Source organism: Styela clava, chromosome 7 (assembly GCF_964204865.1).
Source record: "Styela clava chromosome 7, kaStyClav1.hap1.2, whole genome shotgun sequence".
NCBI classification, from domain to species: domain Eukaryota; kingdom Metazoa; phylum Chordata; class Ascidiacea; order Stolidobranchia; family Styelidae; genus Styela; species Styela clava.
Genome location: NC_135256.1, coordinates 10357582 through 10380385, shown reverse-complemented (window position 1 = coordinate 10380385; position 22804 = coordinate 10357582). Strand labels below are relative to the sequence as shown.

General features: G+C 34.4%; 2 protein-coding genes across 2 annotated transcripts in view; one reads left to right on the top strand and one right to left on the bottom strand.

The window, feature by feature from the left end:
* Positions 1-2240: 2240 nt before the first annotated feature.
* Positions 2241-22804, bottom strand: part of LOC120328941 (ephrin type-B receptor 1-like) — a 61638-nt gene continuing 41074 nt past the window's right edge. The window contains exons 17-21 of the mRNA XM_039395529.2: positions 15623-15684; positions 14886-15095; positions 13597-13791; positions 9235-9395; positions 2241-4024 (exon numbers count right to left, since the gene is read on the bottom strand). Of these exons, the coding sequence (XP_039251463.2) occupies positions 3991-4024; positions 9235-9395; positions 13597-13791; positions 14886-15095; positions 15623-15684 (662 nt within the window). The 3' untranslated portion in view covers positions 2241-3990. The remainder of the gene's footprint in view (positions 4025-9234; positions 9396-13596; positions 13792-14885; positions 15096-15622; positions 15685-22804) is intronic.
* Positions 16687-20859, top strand: LOC120328943 (uncharacterized). The gene is made up of 7 exons (XM_039395531.2): positions 16687-16949; positions 17042-17110; positions 17848-17912; positions 18252-18379; positions 18655-18784; positions 19235-19498; positions 19955-20859. Exons 1-7 carry the CDS (start codon positions 16927-16929, stop codon positions 19984-19986), a joined length of 711 nt encoding a protein of 236 aa, XP_039251465.2. The 5' UTR covers positions 16687-16926; the 3' UTR covers positions 19987-20859.

The window sequence follows — 22804 nt, the reverse complement described above, 5'->3', positions numbered from 1 at the left end:
ACTCATATCTCATCTTCGAGTTGCGTCAGTATATTTGTGATAAGTTTTGGTACAATCCGAGTATACATCGATCTATGAGATTCCAAAAATATTGAATATTCAAAAATTTGTAAATACCTCGAAATGACAGCAATGCCTTGTTCAAAGTGATGGCTGGAACGAAAGTTAAACTGTAAAGTTATTAACGACATCCCATAAAAAAATGCTGCTAGAATCTTCAAATCAAAAGTGCATTAACAGCGCATAATAATACTCCAATTGCGCAACCTATCTCGATAAATGCTTTGTGACGCAACACTTAATACATACCCTGCGTCATCAGAAATATTACTTCATTTTTTATTCATTTAGGATAAAATAAAGACTTACAAAATGCGTTGATTTATGTTAGGCACGTGACATTCGCCCCCAACAGCATCATCGTTATTTGTGAGTCAACAAACACATGAAAGTATACATGAAAATTAAATTGAACAAGTTTCCAAGATGAATCTTTTCAGCCTAGCAGAATTCAAATTATGCATCTGCTGTTCAGATACTTTCTTTGTATTTCAAATCTGTTTTCTCCGTAGCGAAATAACATACATTTCGTCTTAGTACGAGTAAGCTATAGTTAGTCATAACGATAATTGTTTAGCATATATATAGTTTAGCATACCAATGTTGCATATTAAAATATTAGAAAGATAAGAAATATACCACTGTTGATTGTCCCGCCGATTATCACTATGTCGAAGCGATCTTTAATTAAAGGAAAATCGATTGGGTTTTAAATGGCGATGTCAAATGTTCATTTATACAAAGCGTTGAATTCTTCAGACTTTGAAAAGCACTGTCATCAAAAAAATATAATAATACAATCTAAGTACTTTATGCGCAATAAATTTTATGCCGATGAGTCAAGGATAAGCCACTTCACGTACCTTATGCCACCAACCACATTTTATATTTATACATGTTTTCGGACGGATGAGATTTGATAAAATCTACAAATATTTGAAGCCAAAATTGACCATTAAATCGCTAAGATTTGTATGGAAGGTTTTAAAGCAAGATGGAAGGCTATGCGGAAACTGATTTTTCAGTCTTTAAGCTTTCTTTCGTGGTTTATTTTTGACTATTCATAAAGTATATATCATAGATGATACACTGCCTTAAATTGAATACATTATTTCATAACAGAAAAATACATTGTCCCTACCTGTTTGATTCAGAAAATACCAGTTTATACCGGAATCACTTTACTTGCTTAACAGGTTTCGCAACACGTTGTCGCGCCATCTAACGGAAACTTAAATTATCTTTGATATGATAAATACCATGTGTATAATATTGCGGTTAAATGCCACACCCGACCGTAATTTCGGACGAGTTGGGCTGTAATACCAAGAATAAAACTTGTTGGATCAATTTCAACTGATTCGGCACCTTTGTACGTGAATAATATACATTAAACTTAAGAAATATAAGCCAGTAACTCACTTAAAAAAATTGTTCCCACCGAATTGTAGAAAATGATTTTTGTGACGGAAACGACTCCGATGACATCACATAAATTCACGTCGAAATCAATTTGAAGGATTCCGAAATATCAAAATTGAAACATAGTCCGTTGTGGTATTTACAAATGACGAAAATTCCGACTTGCGGAGTTCGATGTTTAATATTATGACTAAGGGATTTTAACAGAAATTTTATCTCCTGCTCCAAAGCATTCAAATTTACGACTATTGCTATGACTCAAACGCCAAAATACGTTTCCGAGCTCTTTCTGCGCAGTTTTTCATTCGGGAGCATAATTGACCGGGCGAACATATTTTCCTCAACTTTTTCATACACACGCTATGAACAACCTTCAAAAATTCCGGCCACTCATTACGTCCATCAAGGTAATAAGAGGAAGGGAGACACCGGTTTCGGGCGAAGTTATGCAATGGTGTCCAAAGCGACCCAAATTTTTTTTTAAAATAAATTTTGTAAAATCTCGCGACCCAAAGATATGCTCAAATACTAAACGGCATGTAGTGCTTTTCTGGCCCCAAAATTAATTACTAATGTAAAATAATCATTTTACATAACATTTATTTTTCCGGAAATTACTTCAAAGTGAGATGCGTTTGCTTGCCATCAATGAGCTTTTAAAATCGTGATGTGGCTTTACCTGAGCAAAATATAGATGTTGCCAAGTTTTTACGCCATGATTACCCGTAACACCTACATTTGCCTGAATATATACACAAAACAATTTTAATGGCAAGCAATGCTTTATTTAAAAGAAATATAAAGAAAGTGTATGTACAATAATAGGAATAATAATATGATAGTACGAAAATCGACAAAGAAACTTTCACAAAGTACAAAAAGTACACAAAGTACTGCACAGCTTACATACAAAATGGCGAAAGAGAGTCAGTGCGTGAGATAAACGCATTGGTACGTGTTGTTTTGAATTAATTATCAAATTTATTATCCTTCGAATGGATATTTTTTGTGATGTTAATAAAATAAAAGCATAAATAAAATATTTGAAAAATATCTTTGTAAAATGTGCTTTGGGTAATAATTTTATTATTTCATAAATAGTGGATATTATTTATAAAAAAAATATCCTCGAATAAAAAAAAATTATAGGAAGTATTAAAACCGTAAAGGCTTTGTAAAACTTGATGGAATTTCAGCAACCAAATTTCGAACAGATAAGTACTTAGCGCTAGGCAATACAGCGAAGGCATACTAACATTTCTTTGTGCAACAAAGCACGCTGCAATTCAAACAATATTATGTAGTGTTGTGGGGCCAACATGTATAAAGATCGTCGAAACTCTAAATAATAAAAATTAATATTATGTTTTGGAAATTCTGCCATTTTTGTAGAGAAGTTAGAATTTGTCACTTGTATTATTGATCATAAATTTTGAGGAGAGAAAATTCGCATGTGTGATTTTCCTTACAGAGTTACATTACGATTTTGTGTACATACAAGGGAAATCCCATTTTGAGTAAGATGGAATGAATACAAATATTTAAGAGGGCAAAATTATAAATAAAATAAAAATGGATGTTATTTTTCAAAGAAAATCATGATTGTTGCTAAGAGGGTCAGTTCAGTGCAAGAAAACTCGATGCAAAATTACAACTGTGATACCCAGCACAAAAGAAGTAAAAAGCAATCATAACTCAATGTAGAAAAGCGTGACAAAACCGACTGAGTTGAAAAATTGAGCAGTAAAAATGACCAAATCCTCAAAATTTTATGCAGTGCATAATCCGAAGATATGCTACTGAAAAATCGTAATTTTCGCTATAACGATATTCAAAATGAATAATCACGAGCGCTCAATTCTATCGCCAATAACTATAAAATTCTAAATAATTTCGTTTGATTTGATCATAGCTTAGCATTTTTAGGAATACTCTGCTTACACAAAATGCAAATAATGTCAGCACCAAAAAGTCGCAAAATAATAACAAGGGGAACATTGTGTAATAAAATACAATAAAATGGACAAATGTATATACTATAGTACTATACTGAAATGAATGACAGGCGAGTATTGTGCAATAAAACGTGCAAGGACCGCCTGGCTCAAGAAAAAATGATTTTTTGGAAGACAACAGATTTTGGTTATTCGTAATAGTTTTGGAGTATAAGTATTCCAAAAAATTGTTTGGTTTTATATTGTGTCGAATGTTAACATTTTATTCGAGGGCTATTCTTAAAAGTTGAATATAATTCAGATTACCTTTGGTATATGTACTGACATTCCTTTATGCACGAGGTAATATATATCATTTGATAATCAAACTGTATTACTGCAGTCTTTTATCAAACACAGAATTATGGACAATACCACGCGATAGTATATTTTGATAAGTATCATTTCCATCCAGGTTTTCTTTCCATCGAACCATTTTCTGCGTGGGAAGTGTGTACGGTTCATAATAAAATTTCCATATTTTCCGCGTGGAATGTTTTGATCCAACATAAAATCAATCTTCAACAGACTTATTGCTTTGGTTCGAGCTAAAATTGAATAAAAAAATTAAGACAACGAAAAATATGAATTGGTAGAGATGATTTGAATACATTTTCGTGTCATAAAACGGCGCCATCTTTTGTTAATGTGCCTCGAAACGGTGTTAAAACGTCACAGTTTTGAAATATGATGCCACAATTTTCAACAAAATACGGGAATTCCATCAAGATTTCTAAAATGCTACGTATGTCCGGAATAGATGCGTTTTGAGTATATACATTGAACATCCAATTCTGGTGTCCGTATGTGGAATTTGTGAATTGACTGATTACTGGCCTAATAAAGATTGAAAACGAAGTCCAGTAATATTGTTTTCGTTGACATGTCATGGCGTCAGTCATACCAAAAAGTCACGTTACAAATATAAACGAATTCCGCTATCTCGTTTCGATTTAAAACCACACAACGCCAGGTGAAGAATTTCAGCCATAAATTATCCGTGAATGTGTTTTTACGATTATTATTTCATATTGATAAGTTTATTCGAGTTTTGCGAACAGGTGTTCAAACTTTGTGCCGGTGAGCTATTAAAAATACTGTAAAATAATGAAATTTTAACGTGGTTCAAAATACAGATCCAAATAGATTATTTATGTATTAACCAAGCATGGTAAATATATGATCTGTGTGTAATAGATGTGGAATTACAGGTATTAGTTTACGATGGATATACGAGTATATCCTTAGTGTAGTGAAAATTCAGTTGAATTTACCCATTTTTAATGAATGGTGTCATTGAACTAGGGATCGCGTGCAAAATGATTACGAGTTTCAGCTGATTAAAGTAGGCTCACGTGGGAACATCTTGGGTCAAGACGGAACAGTTACGGGAAATATGTCACCCACTAAGCTTATGTGACGTTACAATATACAACAGACATCATTTTATGACACAAACTTGAAGTAGTTGAAAACATATCAGATTAATTGCAACAAACACGCAATAGTTCATCAATATTTCAGCAACAAAGGGTGCAAACTGTTGTTTGCCATTTATAATAGGTGTCCAGTCCAGCCACGGTAAAAATTTCTCGGATTCGCTTGCTGCCTGCAGAAGCCTCATTCCTCATCATAATCATATTGCTCATCACAATCCGACCAGTGTATATAAAATGTGATATTTGAAAAACGATCGCACAAAACGCAAAAATCCGTGATCAAATTTTCAACTCCGAGCTAAAAAGTCTGTATCAATTCCCGAGGGTTCCACCATATTGTAAATCTCAAACAAGTGAACTAAATCGGCGTCGAAGACACTTATTAATGTATTGAATTTTCTAATTAGAAGTCTGTGATTGGTCGATTAGCATCGATTTACGTGCGATTAGTCAAGTTGATACCAGATTAAAATCGAGTTTTGTGATTAGTTTTAAGTAAATTAAAGAGGGCGTAATGTATTCTTATGGGATATTGTGATTTTCCTATTTATTTGAAGTCGACTATATGGCAAAGTAGAATATGACCCTTTGTGGCTGCATTAAGTTTGGGATAGGCCAATGAGTATAAAGTAGGGAGACACTTGAAACAATTAAAACAATTATATGTATTACTTATATATTTTGAACGCGTCGTCTTAATAGGGACATTTTAATTATTTTTTAATGTTGCCAGAATATGTAAGAATTTTTCAAGGTCTTTTCAACGTTTGTCACTACATATTCTGCTGTAAAATTCATCACAAATAAGCATTTTGTTAACAAAAACGGATGGTTCAGATACAGTGCGTTGTCTATCTAAATTCTAGAATAATCATATTTTTGAAACCTATTGCCGCCTCTTATTATTAAAGAAGCCACTTTACTTTGAAGTACGGATATACTAAAGTTAACAAAAGGGTACTTTTCAATTAGTATAAATTTATTTTTAAGTTTACGGGACAGTTGAAAATATTACCAATTTTCAAAGCATTTTAAAACAGAACTAAAAATATGGATTACGTCATTTTACACTTTTTATTGCTTTCGAAAACAACGAATAAACAAACAAAATTGCCCTATGATAAAATATATATATTATTTAGTCAAATAAAAATATTGTAAAATTGCACGAAAGAGCCAAACGTTAATTTGAAACAACAATACTATTCGACTACTGTTAACTCCATATCAAGCGTTTATTTTTAGTTCACATAGCACGAATACCTTCTCATTATAGATGGAAGATGACCTCGGCAAAAGTTCGTGTTAAATTATTCGGAAAGTAACATTAAACATCGCTTCCGTGGTATTTCATAAAACATGTCAAAACAGACAAAAATATTATACAAATACTAGATACCGTGTCGAAAATTTACAATTATTTTTGTGGCCACTCCTCAAATATTTCCGACACGTATATGTGCACTTTTTCAAAAGTCATGACCCAGACATCAACTTTTTTTTCACACAATAATTGGACAAAAAATTTCGAAACATGCTTGATAAATACATAAATTAGCTCATATATATATAAAACTGACAGTATTTATTATTGCGGTGCATTATCAATAAGATAACATCGAAATAAAACGGTATTTGGCAACTATAACCTGTATAATATACATTGTGTTTCCAAGATGAACTCGTGACGTCATACCCCATGATTCTTCTTGTTTATTTCATGAGACAATGGAAACATATAGCACCACATTTTTAGACAAAAATATGATATTGAAAGTAGTGTTGATACAAAAATATTGGTAAAGATGGCGGGTTGGATAAAACGTGGTAGAATACAAAAAGGCATTTATTATACAGATATCGTGGTGGGGAGATCCGATTATGGACTTTCTAGATTGAAAAACTCCTAAACTCAGGAAACATGATTTGAAAAGATCGAATAAATGATAAAATTGAAAACAAAAGTTTCAAAATAATGTATCTTTTTTCTATGTTAGCAACCAGAGACGTGAAAGTTGTGTATCAAGGTTTTATGACTGCTCACTGACTGCCCTCGTCCAAATACGGCACATTTTCGAATGCAAAAATAGGAATCCGAAATATTAATTAATGACCAAAAACAGACAGCCCAGGCTACGACATGAATTAACTTTGGTCCTAGTCACATTTTGTCCTAGCCCCAACAATAATTTTGATACATTATTATTATTATATATTTTTATAATTATTATTCTTTGATTTCGTTTTCGAGTCTGTTAGGTAATTGCCATATCTTTCTCTGTTCAGCTAGGACATACAACCTACAAATAGCTAAAACGAAGTTGATGTGATAGTGGGAATTTTATGGTTTAGTGGGGGAAATATTGACAGTACTTTGGGAGGGCCGAATCAGGTTGGAATTCTTAAAATGATTCTGTAAATTAATGCTTAAAATCGATGCAAGCCAACTTTGTGGCGGGTCTTAACGAAAGAACTATGCGTCAGAAGTCTTGGAAATCGTACAAATTTCACTTTTCACGAAGATATCCGCCATCCATTGGCAATTGAAAGCAATGTGTTTCGTAACTTGTGAAGACCTGTGTTCATATATTATTGAACACAAAATGAACCTATGGGTCGTTTTGATATTATGTTGTTGTTGTTGATTTTGTTGTTGTTAGTGTTTTTCTTTTTCTTCTTGTTGCAAAAAATTCTCTTTTCTCATCAATTACTTGACCATTTGCTTTGCAATTCTCAGTGGTTTAAGACTGTTTTTGTCGCTAAAAGGCTATTACTCCTATTTATTTCAAAAATTACTGTGGGCTGTTTTGGATTCACTTTTTGTGTGCGATGACGTCATCAAAATTGAAAAAATTGCGCACCTCGTGGCGGTTACAATTTCGAATTCGTGGCTAACTGGTTGATCAGGCGAAGTCGTGAAGACTGGTACCGGTAATCTACTGTGAAAGATTGCATACTCGTACTACTTCATTTTGGCTTTCGTGTCCAAAAATTTGAGCATTGCTTTCTTGTCTTATTATTAGATCACATTGACGTGTTTAAGGTAGAAATGCCCGAAGGCATACTCAACTAGCAGTTGAGTTGTAATACAGGTCCCATTCGACCCAAATTATCTTCATAGAAAAATGATAATTTTTATTTTCCTAGATTTAGGTCACGATATATTTGTTTATTAATACAGTTTCAAGTAAATGGTATTCAATTACTTTGAAAATGTTAGCAAATGACCTGGACTATAAGTGAAATCATCTCATTCACATAAGCTGCAAAATACACTGATCACAAGCTTTCAGTTGACCATGGTATCACGGAGTTCGATTTAGTCAACCGGGTGTTCAAATTTGACAAAAATGGAAATAAAAATACCAGATTTTAACTTTTTAATTTTAACTTGAAAATTAGATCTATATCTACAGACAACAATACTTCACATACATATTTTAGTTTTATCATAATTGACATTCCAATTTCATTTATCGCTGTAATGGATCATATATGGATCGAATGTAACCAATACATTTACATCTTTGTTTTAAATTTGATGATCGTCTGCTGTAAAAATAGTTTACAGAAAGAATGTTCGCAACGTGTCTTATGATGACGTATTCAATAGAAATTTCAAATGCCACACGCATATTCATCTCGAATGTATAAGCATATAGGATAGGATTAGATAGGGAAAGCCAATACAACGACTTAATCATATGGTGAACCACGTCCTCTAGTCCGGATACCATTCCATGTCGGGTAAGGGATTAGTTAGCCCGTTATATGTTTCAGATGCATGGACTTGGAGAAAGCCGTAACCGACCAGCGGTTACTGAACCACGCACGTAACTTGAACATCGGATATTTCAGCACCATGTAGCGAATAATGATAAAGATCATATAAGAATGATTGCACACTAGCAAGCAGCAGAGCGATTTTCTAGGGTTCACGATCAAAGATTTTCACCAGATACAATTAGTAATGACTGAGTTAATTAAAAGTCAATTGACATTCATTTGGTAATTTTTGAACTGAATACATTTAATCTTTTGCTTTCGTTTGTTGGTATTAAACGTGTCGCAAAAAATAAATGACGGAAGCGAGTTAAAAGCAAAACTAGGAATTTTTATAGACGAGTAGGAGGCAACAAAGTTTGAAAGTAATTGGAAGGAGACAATGAATCAAAAAGTTGGAGAATTACTGGTATATAGCATTTATTTGTCTGTTGTGATAAGTTTGACGAGCATAATATGCGCAGAGTGGGCGACATCTAGCGTTAAACGCAATAAAGTAAGGAATGAATTTTTTTTTTTATAAATATTTCACGAACCTTGCATCCCCGCTTTCCGAAGTTGGTGAGTCGTCTTTAAACAATTGTGGTGATGACATAATTTCATCTAACCGTTGCACAAGTTGTTCAAAAGTTGGACGTTGCTTGGGTTCCATTGCCCAACATTCTATCATTATTTTGTGCAAAACTGATGGACATTCCTGAAAAAGTAAGAGATTGTTTTTTTAAATAAAAGATTTACTCGAAAAAATAATGGATTTTAAAGCATATAATATTATTAGTATGGGTGGTTTTTATGTCACCTTTCCCATTGGCGACGTTCAGATTCCATGAATAAGCGAAGTTCAAGTTTCGAAACCGTTTCGATGGCATGTTATCATAAATATACAATCGATTTCGTTACTAAATAATTTGCGGATTTATTGAGACTTCATTTTTGTTTGTATATATTAGTAAGTGCGATGTGTTACAACTACAGGATGGAAACTTGATAAAATGATTCACGGCCAGCCTAACAGTTTATTTAAATTGCTAGTTCATTCCAAATGTTTCGAATTCAAAAGACCGGTGATTTGTGAATTTTTATAGCAACAATTTCGATCAATACCGTTTTGTAAATTTTTACAGCAACAATGACGATCAAGACAAAAACACTGTTCGAGTGCTGTTTCTTTAAAAATTGTAGTCATGTAATACACCATAAGAGGAAATGAATAGATCCATTCTTCCAATTCGAGTCAGGTTTTCAAATCGGGCACGGGTTTGAGTTTAACTTTGCGTTCAAAACACCCTCAAACTGTCATATTTGTAAAGAGATAGCCACAGGCAGTCAATATCATCAACGTTACGCATTTAGTTTATTACATAATTTTTTATGCTTACTTTAAAGTTCTATAGGATATCGGGCATTTTTTCAGTTTCGATTACTGAAAAATATGCAAACATATGCGCACATAAAACAGAAATAGACGCCATATCAGAACAACAAACATTATTAATTTCGACATTACCGACCATACAATATCAATTAAGATGGATCACAACTTTAAAGACTCGAAATCGAAAAAAATCCTGTTTATTTTTATGGCAACCAAATGCAAAGAGTTAAATTTTGAGTCAACACGCAAAATCACGAAAAATAACTCAATGTATGTGTCACGTTAAAATTCGATAAAAGAGAGGATAATTAGGCACGTAGAAAAATCAACTTGACCTTGCGTAGGGCAGACGAACCGACGATAATTGCGGATGTATCAATAGTTTTAATTTTGTATGTATCAGTAACTGCTATGTTTAAGCATCATGGTATGTTATTCTACGGGAGAAACAGGATGATGGTATAATTCACGATCAGCCCGGGCGGTCAGTTGAATCGTTGGTTCTAGCTAGCGCAATTCAGCGAAAAAAATTCTGATGGCCGACAATTGGTGGATTATTATATCAAACTAGTTGTCCTAAAGCATTACAATTGAAAGTGGAGATTGATAGCACCATAATACACTGACATCACCGAGATTATTCCTTTTTATTTGGAGGAGCAATATCGATCGAGACAAAAAAAAAAGTTCTTTACAAATAGTCATGTAGTCATGTAATATAAAGATAGACGATAAATAAGACCATGAGACTAATTTGATAGAACTTTTTGGTTCAGCCATGGATTTGGGCTTAAAACTCATAAATGAACTTTTTGATCAAAACATCCTTAGACACTCATATCTGTAGATGAAATAATCACGGGCACTCAAAATCATCGAAGCTACTCATTTTTTTGGTTGAGTTCTTAAAAGTTTTTATGCCTACTTTATAGTTTGAGTAGTTTTGGACTTTATTTCGACTTTCGAATATGGAACAATCGATGACCACATAATACCAAAATGAGCGCCATATTGCCCCGCCGCATCAACGATATATCTATCAACGTTTCTGACCAAAAAAATCAATTAGGGCAGACCACAACATTAATGACTTGAAACAGAAAAATTCTTGTTTATTTTTATGTTAACCCAATGCAAAACAATAAATTTCAAGTTATCACGCAAAGAAAGTTGACGTATGGGTCACGCTAAAATGACAAATTGACAACAAAAAAAAAGAATTAGACGTGAAAGTATTGTTGGAGGTCAGACAAACCGACGGTAAAACGTTCGACTGTTATGGCAACACAAGTATTAGTCTATGAGCATATGCGGAGTAAAATGAATAACAAATAGAAAGTAGAAATACAATGAAGAATATTCAGCAAATTATCCAAATTAGAGAAGTAATTCTAACGCTATCCCGTTATATAATAGGAAATATTAAACACCCTGTACAAATCTAATCAATCGCAAGTTTAACCAACACCTCATGTTTATTATGATACTGAACAAATTTACATTGGAATAAAAGTAAATCCTCCATTTTTTCAAACTTTCAGTTCCAACTAAGGTCGTGTTATACATTTTTTAGTTTGATTATAAAAACATAAACGTGATATCGTGACGGAATTTTGTGAAAGTATGTATTCTGTCATAACAAAATGACCTTCATAATAGCAGTTGGTTTATAAAATTTGTTGACGAAATGAAAAAAATATCCCGGTTGATAGGTCGCTCTGTTCATTCAAATTCACGTATCACAAGTTGCTGAGCGATTACCATGACAAGGTCAAAAATGAAATTTTTCATACATTAGTTCATTTCATGCTGTAAGGTGTGAGCCATTGATGAAGCTCATCAACATTTCGAAGTTAGTCTATAGCAGTGTTTCCAAACTGGGGGGATTTAAAAATTAATTAATTTTTAGGGGGTAATCCAGACGTTCACAGTCACAACAATTTCTTTTATATTGCCAGTACTTTCGAACAGTCTGCGACTAGTCACGTGTTTTGTAGGGATATATTACCATTAACTTGACCATATAGAGATTGTAGGCTAAAATGATTAGCTAGCGCAAGCAACTTGAAGTCGGATCGAAATATGCCACTGTGTTAGTATTATCGCCTTGTTTGATCTACTGTATTTGACTATCGTATTTTTATGAACGGGGTAATTGAGTTTTTTGGTAATCCGATTTAGGGGTAACGTTACTAAAAAGTTTGGGAACACTATAAACATCGACGAGCAAAAAAATTTGAATTACACGCCATTGGCTAGCGTCGACAAGTTATGGCGGTCAACTTTGAAATGCAAATTTCAAGATGCCATCTAAAGGGTGTGGCAGTGATACATATCTTGAATCGTGAGCTTTTGATGTTGTGTTGAGATTTCGAACTGAATGACGTAAAGGTTATGAAAATTCAAATGACTCTAGCAAATCTAACACTGTGGCATAGTATTTCAATTACCAGTGATCTAGTTGTAATACTAGCATTCCATTTTAGAAAAGCTTTTGCTTGAACGACTGGCTTGAAGAATATGGGTTGGAGGCTCTTACAAAACATGAATTAAATGACTGAGAGAAGTTCAATAGAATTCAATGAGGTTGAAAATTGAATCGAGCCAAAAGTTTCATTGCGATGTTAGTTCGCATTCGCATATTGAAAGTAGGAATCAAGCAGGAAACAGCGTTTATATCAATTTTATAAACACTAGACAGAGTGACATTTCATTGCTTGACTATACTAATGGAACAAATATGGCTTACATCGGGTAAGGTTTAGTCAGTAGAGATAACAGGAATATAAAATCATAGTCATACTATAAGCGCTTCCCAACAGCTGCACTCAACAGCAAAATTAGGCCAATTTCCAGGAACTGCATTATATGAAATAACATGATAGCAATGGTCAAACATATGAACACGGAAGCGTAAGGACGACTGCGCCTTACCACTGCTTGCGAACGCATACATGAACATAGTATTGTAACAGGTTATGGTTCAGGTTGTGCTTCATTATGATGCACACGTTTGACGAAAAACACTAATACAAATATCGTCGAGCCGTAAAAAAATTTACTCAAGGCTGCAAACTCCACACCCATGAAGAAATGATGGGAAATACCCCAAGATGATTAATCACAAATAAAAAGAACTTTATGTCTGAAATCAAACTTGGGCCAAAAAGGTCCCCTTAATTGTATGTGTTGGCTTTTGTGTAAAAATTTGAGACATGATTACGGAAAGATAAATCCTGTATGGCTCGCCCGGAAATGCAATTGAAAATATGTATCTGTATGGCTCTCTTGGCTAAAAAGATTGCCGACCTCTGCACTAGTGGGTATAAAATAGTATAATGGACAGTAGGTATATTGATGAGAATATAAGTGACTGTACGCGGGAACTACTCTTCGGAGTGCACATGCGGTATTTGAAATTAATACATAGGAAACCGTTGCCAACCTATTTTTAATAAGAACTTGAATTAGACCGCTTACACAAATAAGTTTTTTTTAACTACGTAACACATGAAACACTCACATATGGAGCAGGTAATCTATATCCTTCGTCAATGGAATTGAGTACATCTGGATTAGGCATATTCCAGTAAGGTTTTTCTCCGTAAGACATAACTTCCCACATCACAATTCCATAACTCCAAACGTCACTTGAAGAAGTGAATTCTCTGAAGCGGATGCACTCTGGAGCCGTCCAGCGGAGTGCGATTTTACCACCCTGTATGAAAGAATTGATTGTCTGTTAATTTCAGGACGTCGGGATGCGTCTTTTTTTGATATTGATATTCGGGAAAAATATTTTAAGGCTTTCCGGGATCGAGAGGTCGAGGCGAATCGAATGTTTTGAATTGTTGCAATTTAAGTAAAAAGGTGGCAATCGCAGTTTGATTTATTTTGCTACAAAAACAAAGGCTGAGTGCTGGGGTCGAAATACAAATTTCAGATCTTTTGTACAAAACCCACGCCACTAATGCAAGAATAGATTTGAGAAAAAACACTTTTTTTATAAAAAAAAAAAATAGTATTTATCCAGTTAGGGTTAGGATGAGAAAAGTTTTAAAAATTTGAATTTTAAGCTCAATCTGCGTTCCGGCGACGGTGGTGTTTTTTTGCTGAAGCTTCCTACATAAGATTCACAATTTCCTTTAACCCGAAGTCGGAAACCTTTTCGAAACGTACTTTAACGTGGATGCGGGAGTAGGAGTCAACTAAAAGTACGGAATCGAAACAGGAATCGTTTCACAAATGGGCCGGAGTTTGAAGACTCCACGGCCTTAATTAATGTTAAATTATGTTTATGTCTTGTATACAGGGTGGTCGCTAGAAAAGCAGTTGATTTGAAGGTAAGATGAGATCACACAGAAAATGCGTGATAACTCATTTCTTTTCGATATGTTTCTATTTCTTTCAGGTTCATGGTTGTTTTAGGTTGATACCTTTTGGGTCCTTTTAATTTCTATTTTGACACCCACACCATGGAAGAAAGCAGGAAAAACCGTTGTAAAAGTTATCTTTTGTAAGAATAAATGAACCAAGATGGCGGATAGGGTTAGAGTTAGGCATTAATTTCAGGTACAAATACTACGGGAATCACTTGGCTAGTCCCCGAACCCGTAATAGAACTAAAATAAGGAAAATTAGAATAAAAAATATGGCCTAACCCTAACCTGGTACACATGCTACGTTCCGATGTCCTCCATCTTGGTGCACATACTACGGGAGCGCCGAATAAATAGCTGTTTGACAAATTTTCTACTTTTCTAGCGTCAGTCAGTCAGTTTACGTACTGAAAATATTAAAACACCAACATACCTGTGTAGTGTAAGTAGCATGCGGATCATTTTCCAGAGTTCTTGAGAGACCGAAGTCAGAAACTTTACAAATGAGATCAGAATTGACAAGGATGTTTCTCGCAGCTAAATCACGATGGACATATTGCATTTGAGAAAGATATTTCATTCCATGAGCTATTCCATGCATAATATTAGTCAGTTGAAGAATGCTCAATTCGCCTTGGTGTCTCTGAAAAATATGTTCACGTGTTAGCTAGTTAACAAATTTGAAAAATTAAATTTTGTACTAATTGAAATGAAAGAACTATCAAATTATACAGTTCTATCGGAAGAAACGCGAATGCAGAAATATTCATCCACATGTTACTTTGAAAAACATTGAATAGTACATTTTCAGCAAATTGGAAATTTCTGATTAATATGACAACGAAGACAAGCAACGATTCATTGGCGAGTTAAGCTTACTTATGGACGCAATAATAAGTTCCATAAATGGAGCTAGAGTTGGTTATAATGCTGATTAACGCAACATCTTGTACGTTTGTAAGGCAAACCAAATTTCTTTGAGACAAAACCTGAATTGGGTCCGTTTTTTGACTCGACCCCCAAACCCAATATTTGTAAATTATGATTGTGTATGTGTCTTTTACACAACCAACCGGTAATTAACAACGAAAGTCTTCTATCGTTCACGTTATTTAGCTCATAACAATACAGAGTTGATCATATCATGCAAACGGCAAAGAAATATCAAACCTTTAAAAAATTGTTGAGTGCGCCGTTTTCCATATATTCTGATAATATCATTAGTGGTCGAGCTGAAAGAAAAAGGGAGAATGAGTCAGTTTGTTGCTGTCAAATCATTGCAGAAAAGACATCCATCTTTTTTATAAGAGTTAGAAATAAGAAAGGGATCATATGAAGATCCCTCCCCCCAACAAGTATCTATCTGAAGATCCACCCCCAGTTGCGCTTTTGTGAAGACCCCCATCAACCAATATTATAAATGAACAATATACAGGCAGCACAACAGTCTTGAAAGTATCAGGGTCCATTATGCTCTTGATATTGAGTACATGGCAAAATCTGACAATATTAAGGATAAAAACATAAATGTGGACAAAGTGACGTCAGGTCAGGTTTGGTCACATGGCAGGTCATTTCCTCCCATCCAGGATTGATCATATAAAGATCATTCCAAGCTAGATCATCTAAAATCCCCCATTCCCCTTATCCACAAGTAGGTTTTCGAGAGGGGGTATTCATATATTCCGAGATGAGTTTTGTATTTTATCATGATAAACTTGTTGCATATTATAGTTATTTTTACTGATCTTTGATAACAAACAAAAACAAACAAAATCAAGAATACTCAAGAACTATTATAAACAACATGGAACGTTTAAAAATCGAAAGACAACCAAGGCTGGCTTTGATATATATTTGGGGATATATGTAGAAAAAAATTCTATGCCCATACGACGCCATTGAAAATGAAGACCCGAGTAACACTTGAATGTGATAATTCCGATTTCCCTAATATGACTGAAAATGGTACGCTAAGTTTCGCGAACGACGGAAACGACGTGTATTTGAATGATAACAAACGGCATCAAACTAGATTTTTCCAGATCTAACAAGTGGCACAAATCACGCTTGGTATACGACATCAAGCTCGAGCGGTAACACCCAGTCAACTACCCGCGAGCTTCACCGGGTAAATCCCCAGAAAACTTTCGGCGTAATAAATTATGGCGCAACACAGCGATTTAACTTCAGAACTACTGGCGTCGGTTAAGCGTGTACTGTAGTATATGTGGATTGAAAATTATTACGCTTATATTGTTTAACATGTCGCAAAAATAACTTTTTAGTGCAGAAAAAATAAGTTATAGTTAAATGTATTTCAGTTGGCGGTACTAAAGACTTGTCATATTTTGGTACTTTCGTATATATTATTCTAATATTGAGTATACCAGCCTTGAACTCTCTATTCGATCTATCACGGTCAGCTATCATCTATTTGAGCGAAGATCAATCACAATCATTAAGACAGTGCGATGGATATAAGGACAGCGATAAGGTGAATTCGTATTTCAATCAGATTTGTCAAGTTAAACTGTGTTTGAGAAAATTGTCCACATCAATGAATTATTTTAAATGTTTATGTTTCAGAATTAGCTGGATAATCATCTTGCTCGTCTCATTGTATGGTGGATTGTCATACGGATATAAGATTCCCAGGTATGTGTATATTAAGCATACTTTGGCCACTATACCATATTAAGACAATGAAATGCAATTGAAAGCGGTAATTCATGAAACTTCGACATAGATAAATGTATTCCTATACGTTGTTGAAATTTAGCCATTGGTAATTATTGACAGACGTTTGCTATTTATGGGTACTCCCCCCATAGCACTACCGTAATGTTACCCCGACATTACTTTTATGATTTGTTCGGTAACCTAACTCATCCTAACCTAACTAAAGACAAACACAATAAAAAAAGATCAGGAAATTCGCACTGTAAAAATAATATGATAATACTGTAATACCCTCCATGTTGCCTCCAAGTAAAGTCGCGTGGTTTGGAATACATTTGGGGTTCCATTACATTTGAACCCACGACAATTGCCCCTGCATACTATTGCATGTATGGAAATTTTAGCACCCGCATATAGATTGAACCCGCGGATGTACATATGGGTCCAAATGTACGGACACCTACAGTTGGTGATGATAGTGGCCATCCTGTTGCGATCTCTCACTCCGTAAAAGCGTACAAATGAAAATAGTATGTGTAAATGTATTTTTATTACCAAGAAACAAAATAATACTTGAATTCTTGTGGAGATTGAAACATTATTCAGAGCCAGGACTGGGGAACTGGTTCGAAATCACAGTGGCTCTGACTACAGTTCATATTTCGACTGTTGAAGTATAAAACCCAAGCAATATGTTATTTTATATTATTAAGCACATCTGTCGCCACAACACTACATGATGAACATATCCCGGAAAATACTACTCTCGTCGATGCAGGTAAATTGATATTTAGCTGTTACGCTGGCGATTTCTTTCTCAACAAAAAGATTGAATGAGGTCACAAATCATAATAATTTCACATAGATTAATAAGATTTACACAATATAAAAAATAATTATGTTTATTGCTCAATAGAACAACGTTGAGATTTATTCTCAATTCTTCTGAGAAGCCATTTAGTAAAGGAGGCTTGCTGTAATATCGATCAATTTCAAATCTTATTTTGTGAATCCAGACTTTTATGCACAAACATTATGAATCGCTTAAAAACTGTACTGAGTTTGTTAAACAATGAAAGTCGCGATTGCGACACTATTGCGAAATTTTTATTAATAGAGAGAACCATGACCATGACGGAAACGAGAGAACCCAGTAATACTAAAGAAGACAATGTGAAGAAAACTACACCCCACACTCCAATTACACCGGGGGAATTGGATGACATTATTTTTGAAAAAATGAAGGTAAGCTTGTTCACAATGCCGATATACTGAGCTTTATGAGGTGTAAGTAATTCAAATATAAGCTTTGATACAGATTAAGATATTGGCCATAATTACCGTACGATACAACAGCATTTTGGCATCTCATTGAATTTCGTTTCGTCATGTTAGTCCTAGTCCAAGTTATAAACTTTTATTCTGTTGGTGGCACCTCTGGCATTAGATTTCCATATACTCTATACAGCCATTGTTCTAATTCCTAGTTTGTAACGAACTTATTCGGCCATATTTTTTAGGAAGTGGAATCAGCAAGAAGAAAATGCATCTATGGAGAGTTTTATAGTTTCGCTCTTAAAACCTGCCAGCTATGCATAACAAAATGCGAGAATCATACAAATATGGATTTGTGTGGGATAGAGTGTAATGGTAAGTTAAGTCTACGATATCATTCTGGTATTGTTGGATATCTTGTCGTATTTTTTTTTCACGTTGTTAAACAATCGCCTTGCCGTTCTCCTTAACTACTAGACCACTTGCTCTGAAACTTACACTTGATAACAATTGCTGTTGTCGCTAGAAAGCTGTTACTTTTATTTCTTTCAAAAATACTTGTGGGTCCTATCAGATTCGTTTTTTTCGTGTGTGATGACGTCATAAAAATTAAAAATTGAGCAAATTCGTTTTGGCTTTCGTGTCCATATATTTGAGCATTGCTCTTGTTTGGATATGTGCTACGAATCGCTACATTGTGTGAAATGAAATGGAAATTTTTTTTACGTTTTCATTGAAAGTAAAATATCAGACAGGCCAATGAATAGATATATAGCAATATTCAAATGTCAATCCAATTATCTTTTTTTATTTTTCACATAACAGAATACTTCCAGAATGAAGACAGAAAAAGCGAATCCGCTCAGAATCTATTGATCGCAAGCTGCCTGGGTGGTGTTGCTTTTGCCCTAACCATCACCCTGACTGTCAGTTGTTGTATTTTGCTAAAAAGAGTTCACGAACTAAATGAACGAATAAAAACGATTGAAGATCGAAACCGTGGCGCACCTGATGGAGATAAGAAGCCATTTCCAGTGGACTCAGAAATGGAAAACGAAAACCAAGAAAGTGGACAAATTGATATGACAGGTAAAATCGGAATTCATCACTCTGAACAAGGCCATTTTAAGCAATTACACATAATAGACAAGTATCGTACTGGCCATGGATGGAATAATCTAGTTTGAAAAATAACTTCCTTGTAAGCCACTGAAAGGTATACTGAATGTATGTATACCTACAAAATTATGGGCCATCAATATTATGAAATTGAAACGTCGGGTAAACATAAGAGAACATACGTCAGTTGATCACATATTCCCATAAAATTTGGTGGCGTAACTTGTTGGAATCATTAAAGTTATTGAGATTGAAGGTATGGGGAAACAACACCGAAGAGTTTCCAAAGATAGAAAAAAAATCATAATCTTTGAAGCAGATGAACTCATGTCCAGTTATCGTGGATTTGAATGCAATTCAAGATATTTCATGCTCGGTATTTGTATATTAACTGAATTATTTACATTGTATTTATCTCATTTACAGGATCGAATACTCCCCTCATCCCGCCGTCATAAAGTTAACTTCTTCAAGGATGGAACATTCAGAACATTACAATTATGCAATATCTCACGAAACAAATATTAGAACATACAAAAAACATATGCATCAATTCGCAAAATATCGCTTGTTTCAATTCACATTATGATTGTTTTTTTATGGCGACATGCAGCCACTATATATATGCAGTTTTACGGCTATTTTTCTGGTGGACTTGTACACATCTTTTATGTTATATAGTTGAGTATTGAGTATTTTGTCAATAAGATATATATATATATACTGATATATATCCTTATATCACTAATCTTCTGGTCAGTTTAACTTGATTCGGCGAATGTCTTGAACCAAGTTGAAAAAAAAAAATTTCCCAATCATCTGGCCTAATGAATACTGAACAAAATCGAAGAAAACATACCAGAAAATTAGATTTGGAAATATATAAAGTCAGGGACAATGACAACATATCACCACTTTTAAATGTTTCATTTAGAATCAAAAGGCTAGAGGCAAGATCGGACATGGGCAAAGTACGGCCCGCAGGCCAAATCTGTTTCCCCTGATTCTGCCACAACAAAACTGAAACCAAAGCTAAAAATAACTCAAGAAATTTGTTGAAATTGCGGTTAAGATTAGTTTTGGCACGAGGCTTATTGTTTTCCACTGTTGCTTTTGTAACAATGTAAATATTGATAATAAAATGTAACTTTTTACGCCACACTTACAAAGCCCGCCAGTCCAGGTAGGCAACATTTTTGGTTGGCCCCTGGTTCAAAAACCTTTCCCACCCCTGGGCGAGATCAATGTCAATTTCATATTTTCTATACATTTATAATGCGCTTCTCTTTTATTTTATTGATACTTTAGTCAATAAATTATTGCTCTTGGCATTGCAGCGTTAAATTTTTCACATACACATTTGAGCACGTTGTAATTGGAAGTAGTTGTGTATTAGTAGGTGTACATTTCGAATACTTTTATTCAATTGAATAAAAACAACAGAAAGGGCGTTCAGCCAATGTCATTCTAAAGTATATAGGGAATAACCACAAAAGTCAGGCGTTTGATGTTGACAAAAAATGGACATAACAAACATAGTGGTTCTCGAAAAGCAGCACAATTTTAATTCGTGTAATATAAGTTGTTATGTTTGTTTTGAAAAACATGTAAAAATGGCACATCTCAGAAACAAATAAAAGTAAAGCGGCCAATACATTTTAGACCAGATAACCATGAAAAATTCAATCAATTGTTCAGACATTCGCAAAACGGCAGCACTTGAGGCGGTCGGCGCTGAGTTTGTATTTTAATTTTAAGCATACAGTACGATACTTACGAATTACGTCACCTATATTCAATGATAAAGTCCGAATTCCATCCGTACCGCAAGTAAATATTGCTGCAAGTTTGTGATCATAGTGTAGTTTTATAGCATCCAACTTACGATTCTATGGTTATATTAATTTTTTATGAGATTTTCCGCCATTACCCCGAAAACGGGCCGGTATGAGTATCACTACCACGGAAGGACCTATCGATATATTATCAGTACGATACTGTTAACTATTCTCGATAATCCGTCAATATATAACACTGGCCGACAAAAAAATTATTTTTTCATGGTGCCTAAGATGTTTTAAACGATTTTAGCAAATTTGATGGCGCTGATTCCAGAAATGCTATTACTTTTTCTTTATCAGGTCTAGTTTTTCTTCTATTGTATATCCCTCTTTGCAGGATGCCGATAGCTACAATAAAGATAGGCAAATTGAAGAAACAACATTTTTCTGTAATTTTATGGAACATATTCATGGAATCTCACCAAAATATTGACAATTAAAGCTGGAATTTGTAATAAATGCTAACTAATAGATGTCATCAGCTATAAATTGACGTTTTACTGATTTTTTATAATTGGAGAACTGGTATCATCGCGCTTGATAGAAATTTCCTGCTAATATATTTGGAACAGTTGCCATCTTTCTCAAGAGCCTTAACAAACTGCCAAACCTCATGTGAAGAGGAGGAAACACAATTTTGGAACGCTCAACCAAAGTAGGAGCCAGAATTGTGAAGAAAAATACATTTAATTTTTTTTGGAACTGGTTGTAAAAAGGCTTCAATGTTGGACATCAAGCTGTCGCAGCAAGCCGGCAACGTCGTTGCAATATACTGTGTCTTTTTCCTGAGTGAAATATGACAAGCATTCAATATGGCATTTTCTATAGAATGTTATGAGAGTTCCCGGCTGAAGTAAATTTTTTTCTTTGAGTCTTGAAGCTAGAAATTCAGATTCTTTGGAAAAATTGAAATCTCTTTTCAGATTATTAAGTTCTCCACAAGAAAATAGCTATGGAAGCGAAGAAGACAAACCGACATCTGATACAACGTATTCACTACTATCAGTGGACAAAACGGAGGTTTGGTCTTCTTCAGAGCCAGACAATTCCAATTCGGGCAGGCCTTCAAACACTGGAAAAGGAATTTCATTGCAGTGTGGGATTAGTATAATTGCAGACTCAGGTTTGGATAAACCAACGATTTCCTGTTCTTCCTATTGATTCCCTTCGTGTTTACTGCACAGAAATAGCAGTCATAAAAATAATTTTTCGAGACCATTGGAACACTAAAGCGGAGAGACTTTCTATCCTTTTTGATCCACTGTGGAAGCTCAATACATTGCTTGCATACAATATGGGGTGCCCATACCTTATCTTGATCACCCAGCATTATATTGAAGTAGGCAAGATAAGCACACTTTGCAAACTTACTGATCCTTTTCTGTTGGATTGCAATGTATATTCTCCGCAAATATAGCAAAATACATTTGGATTG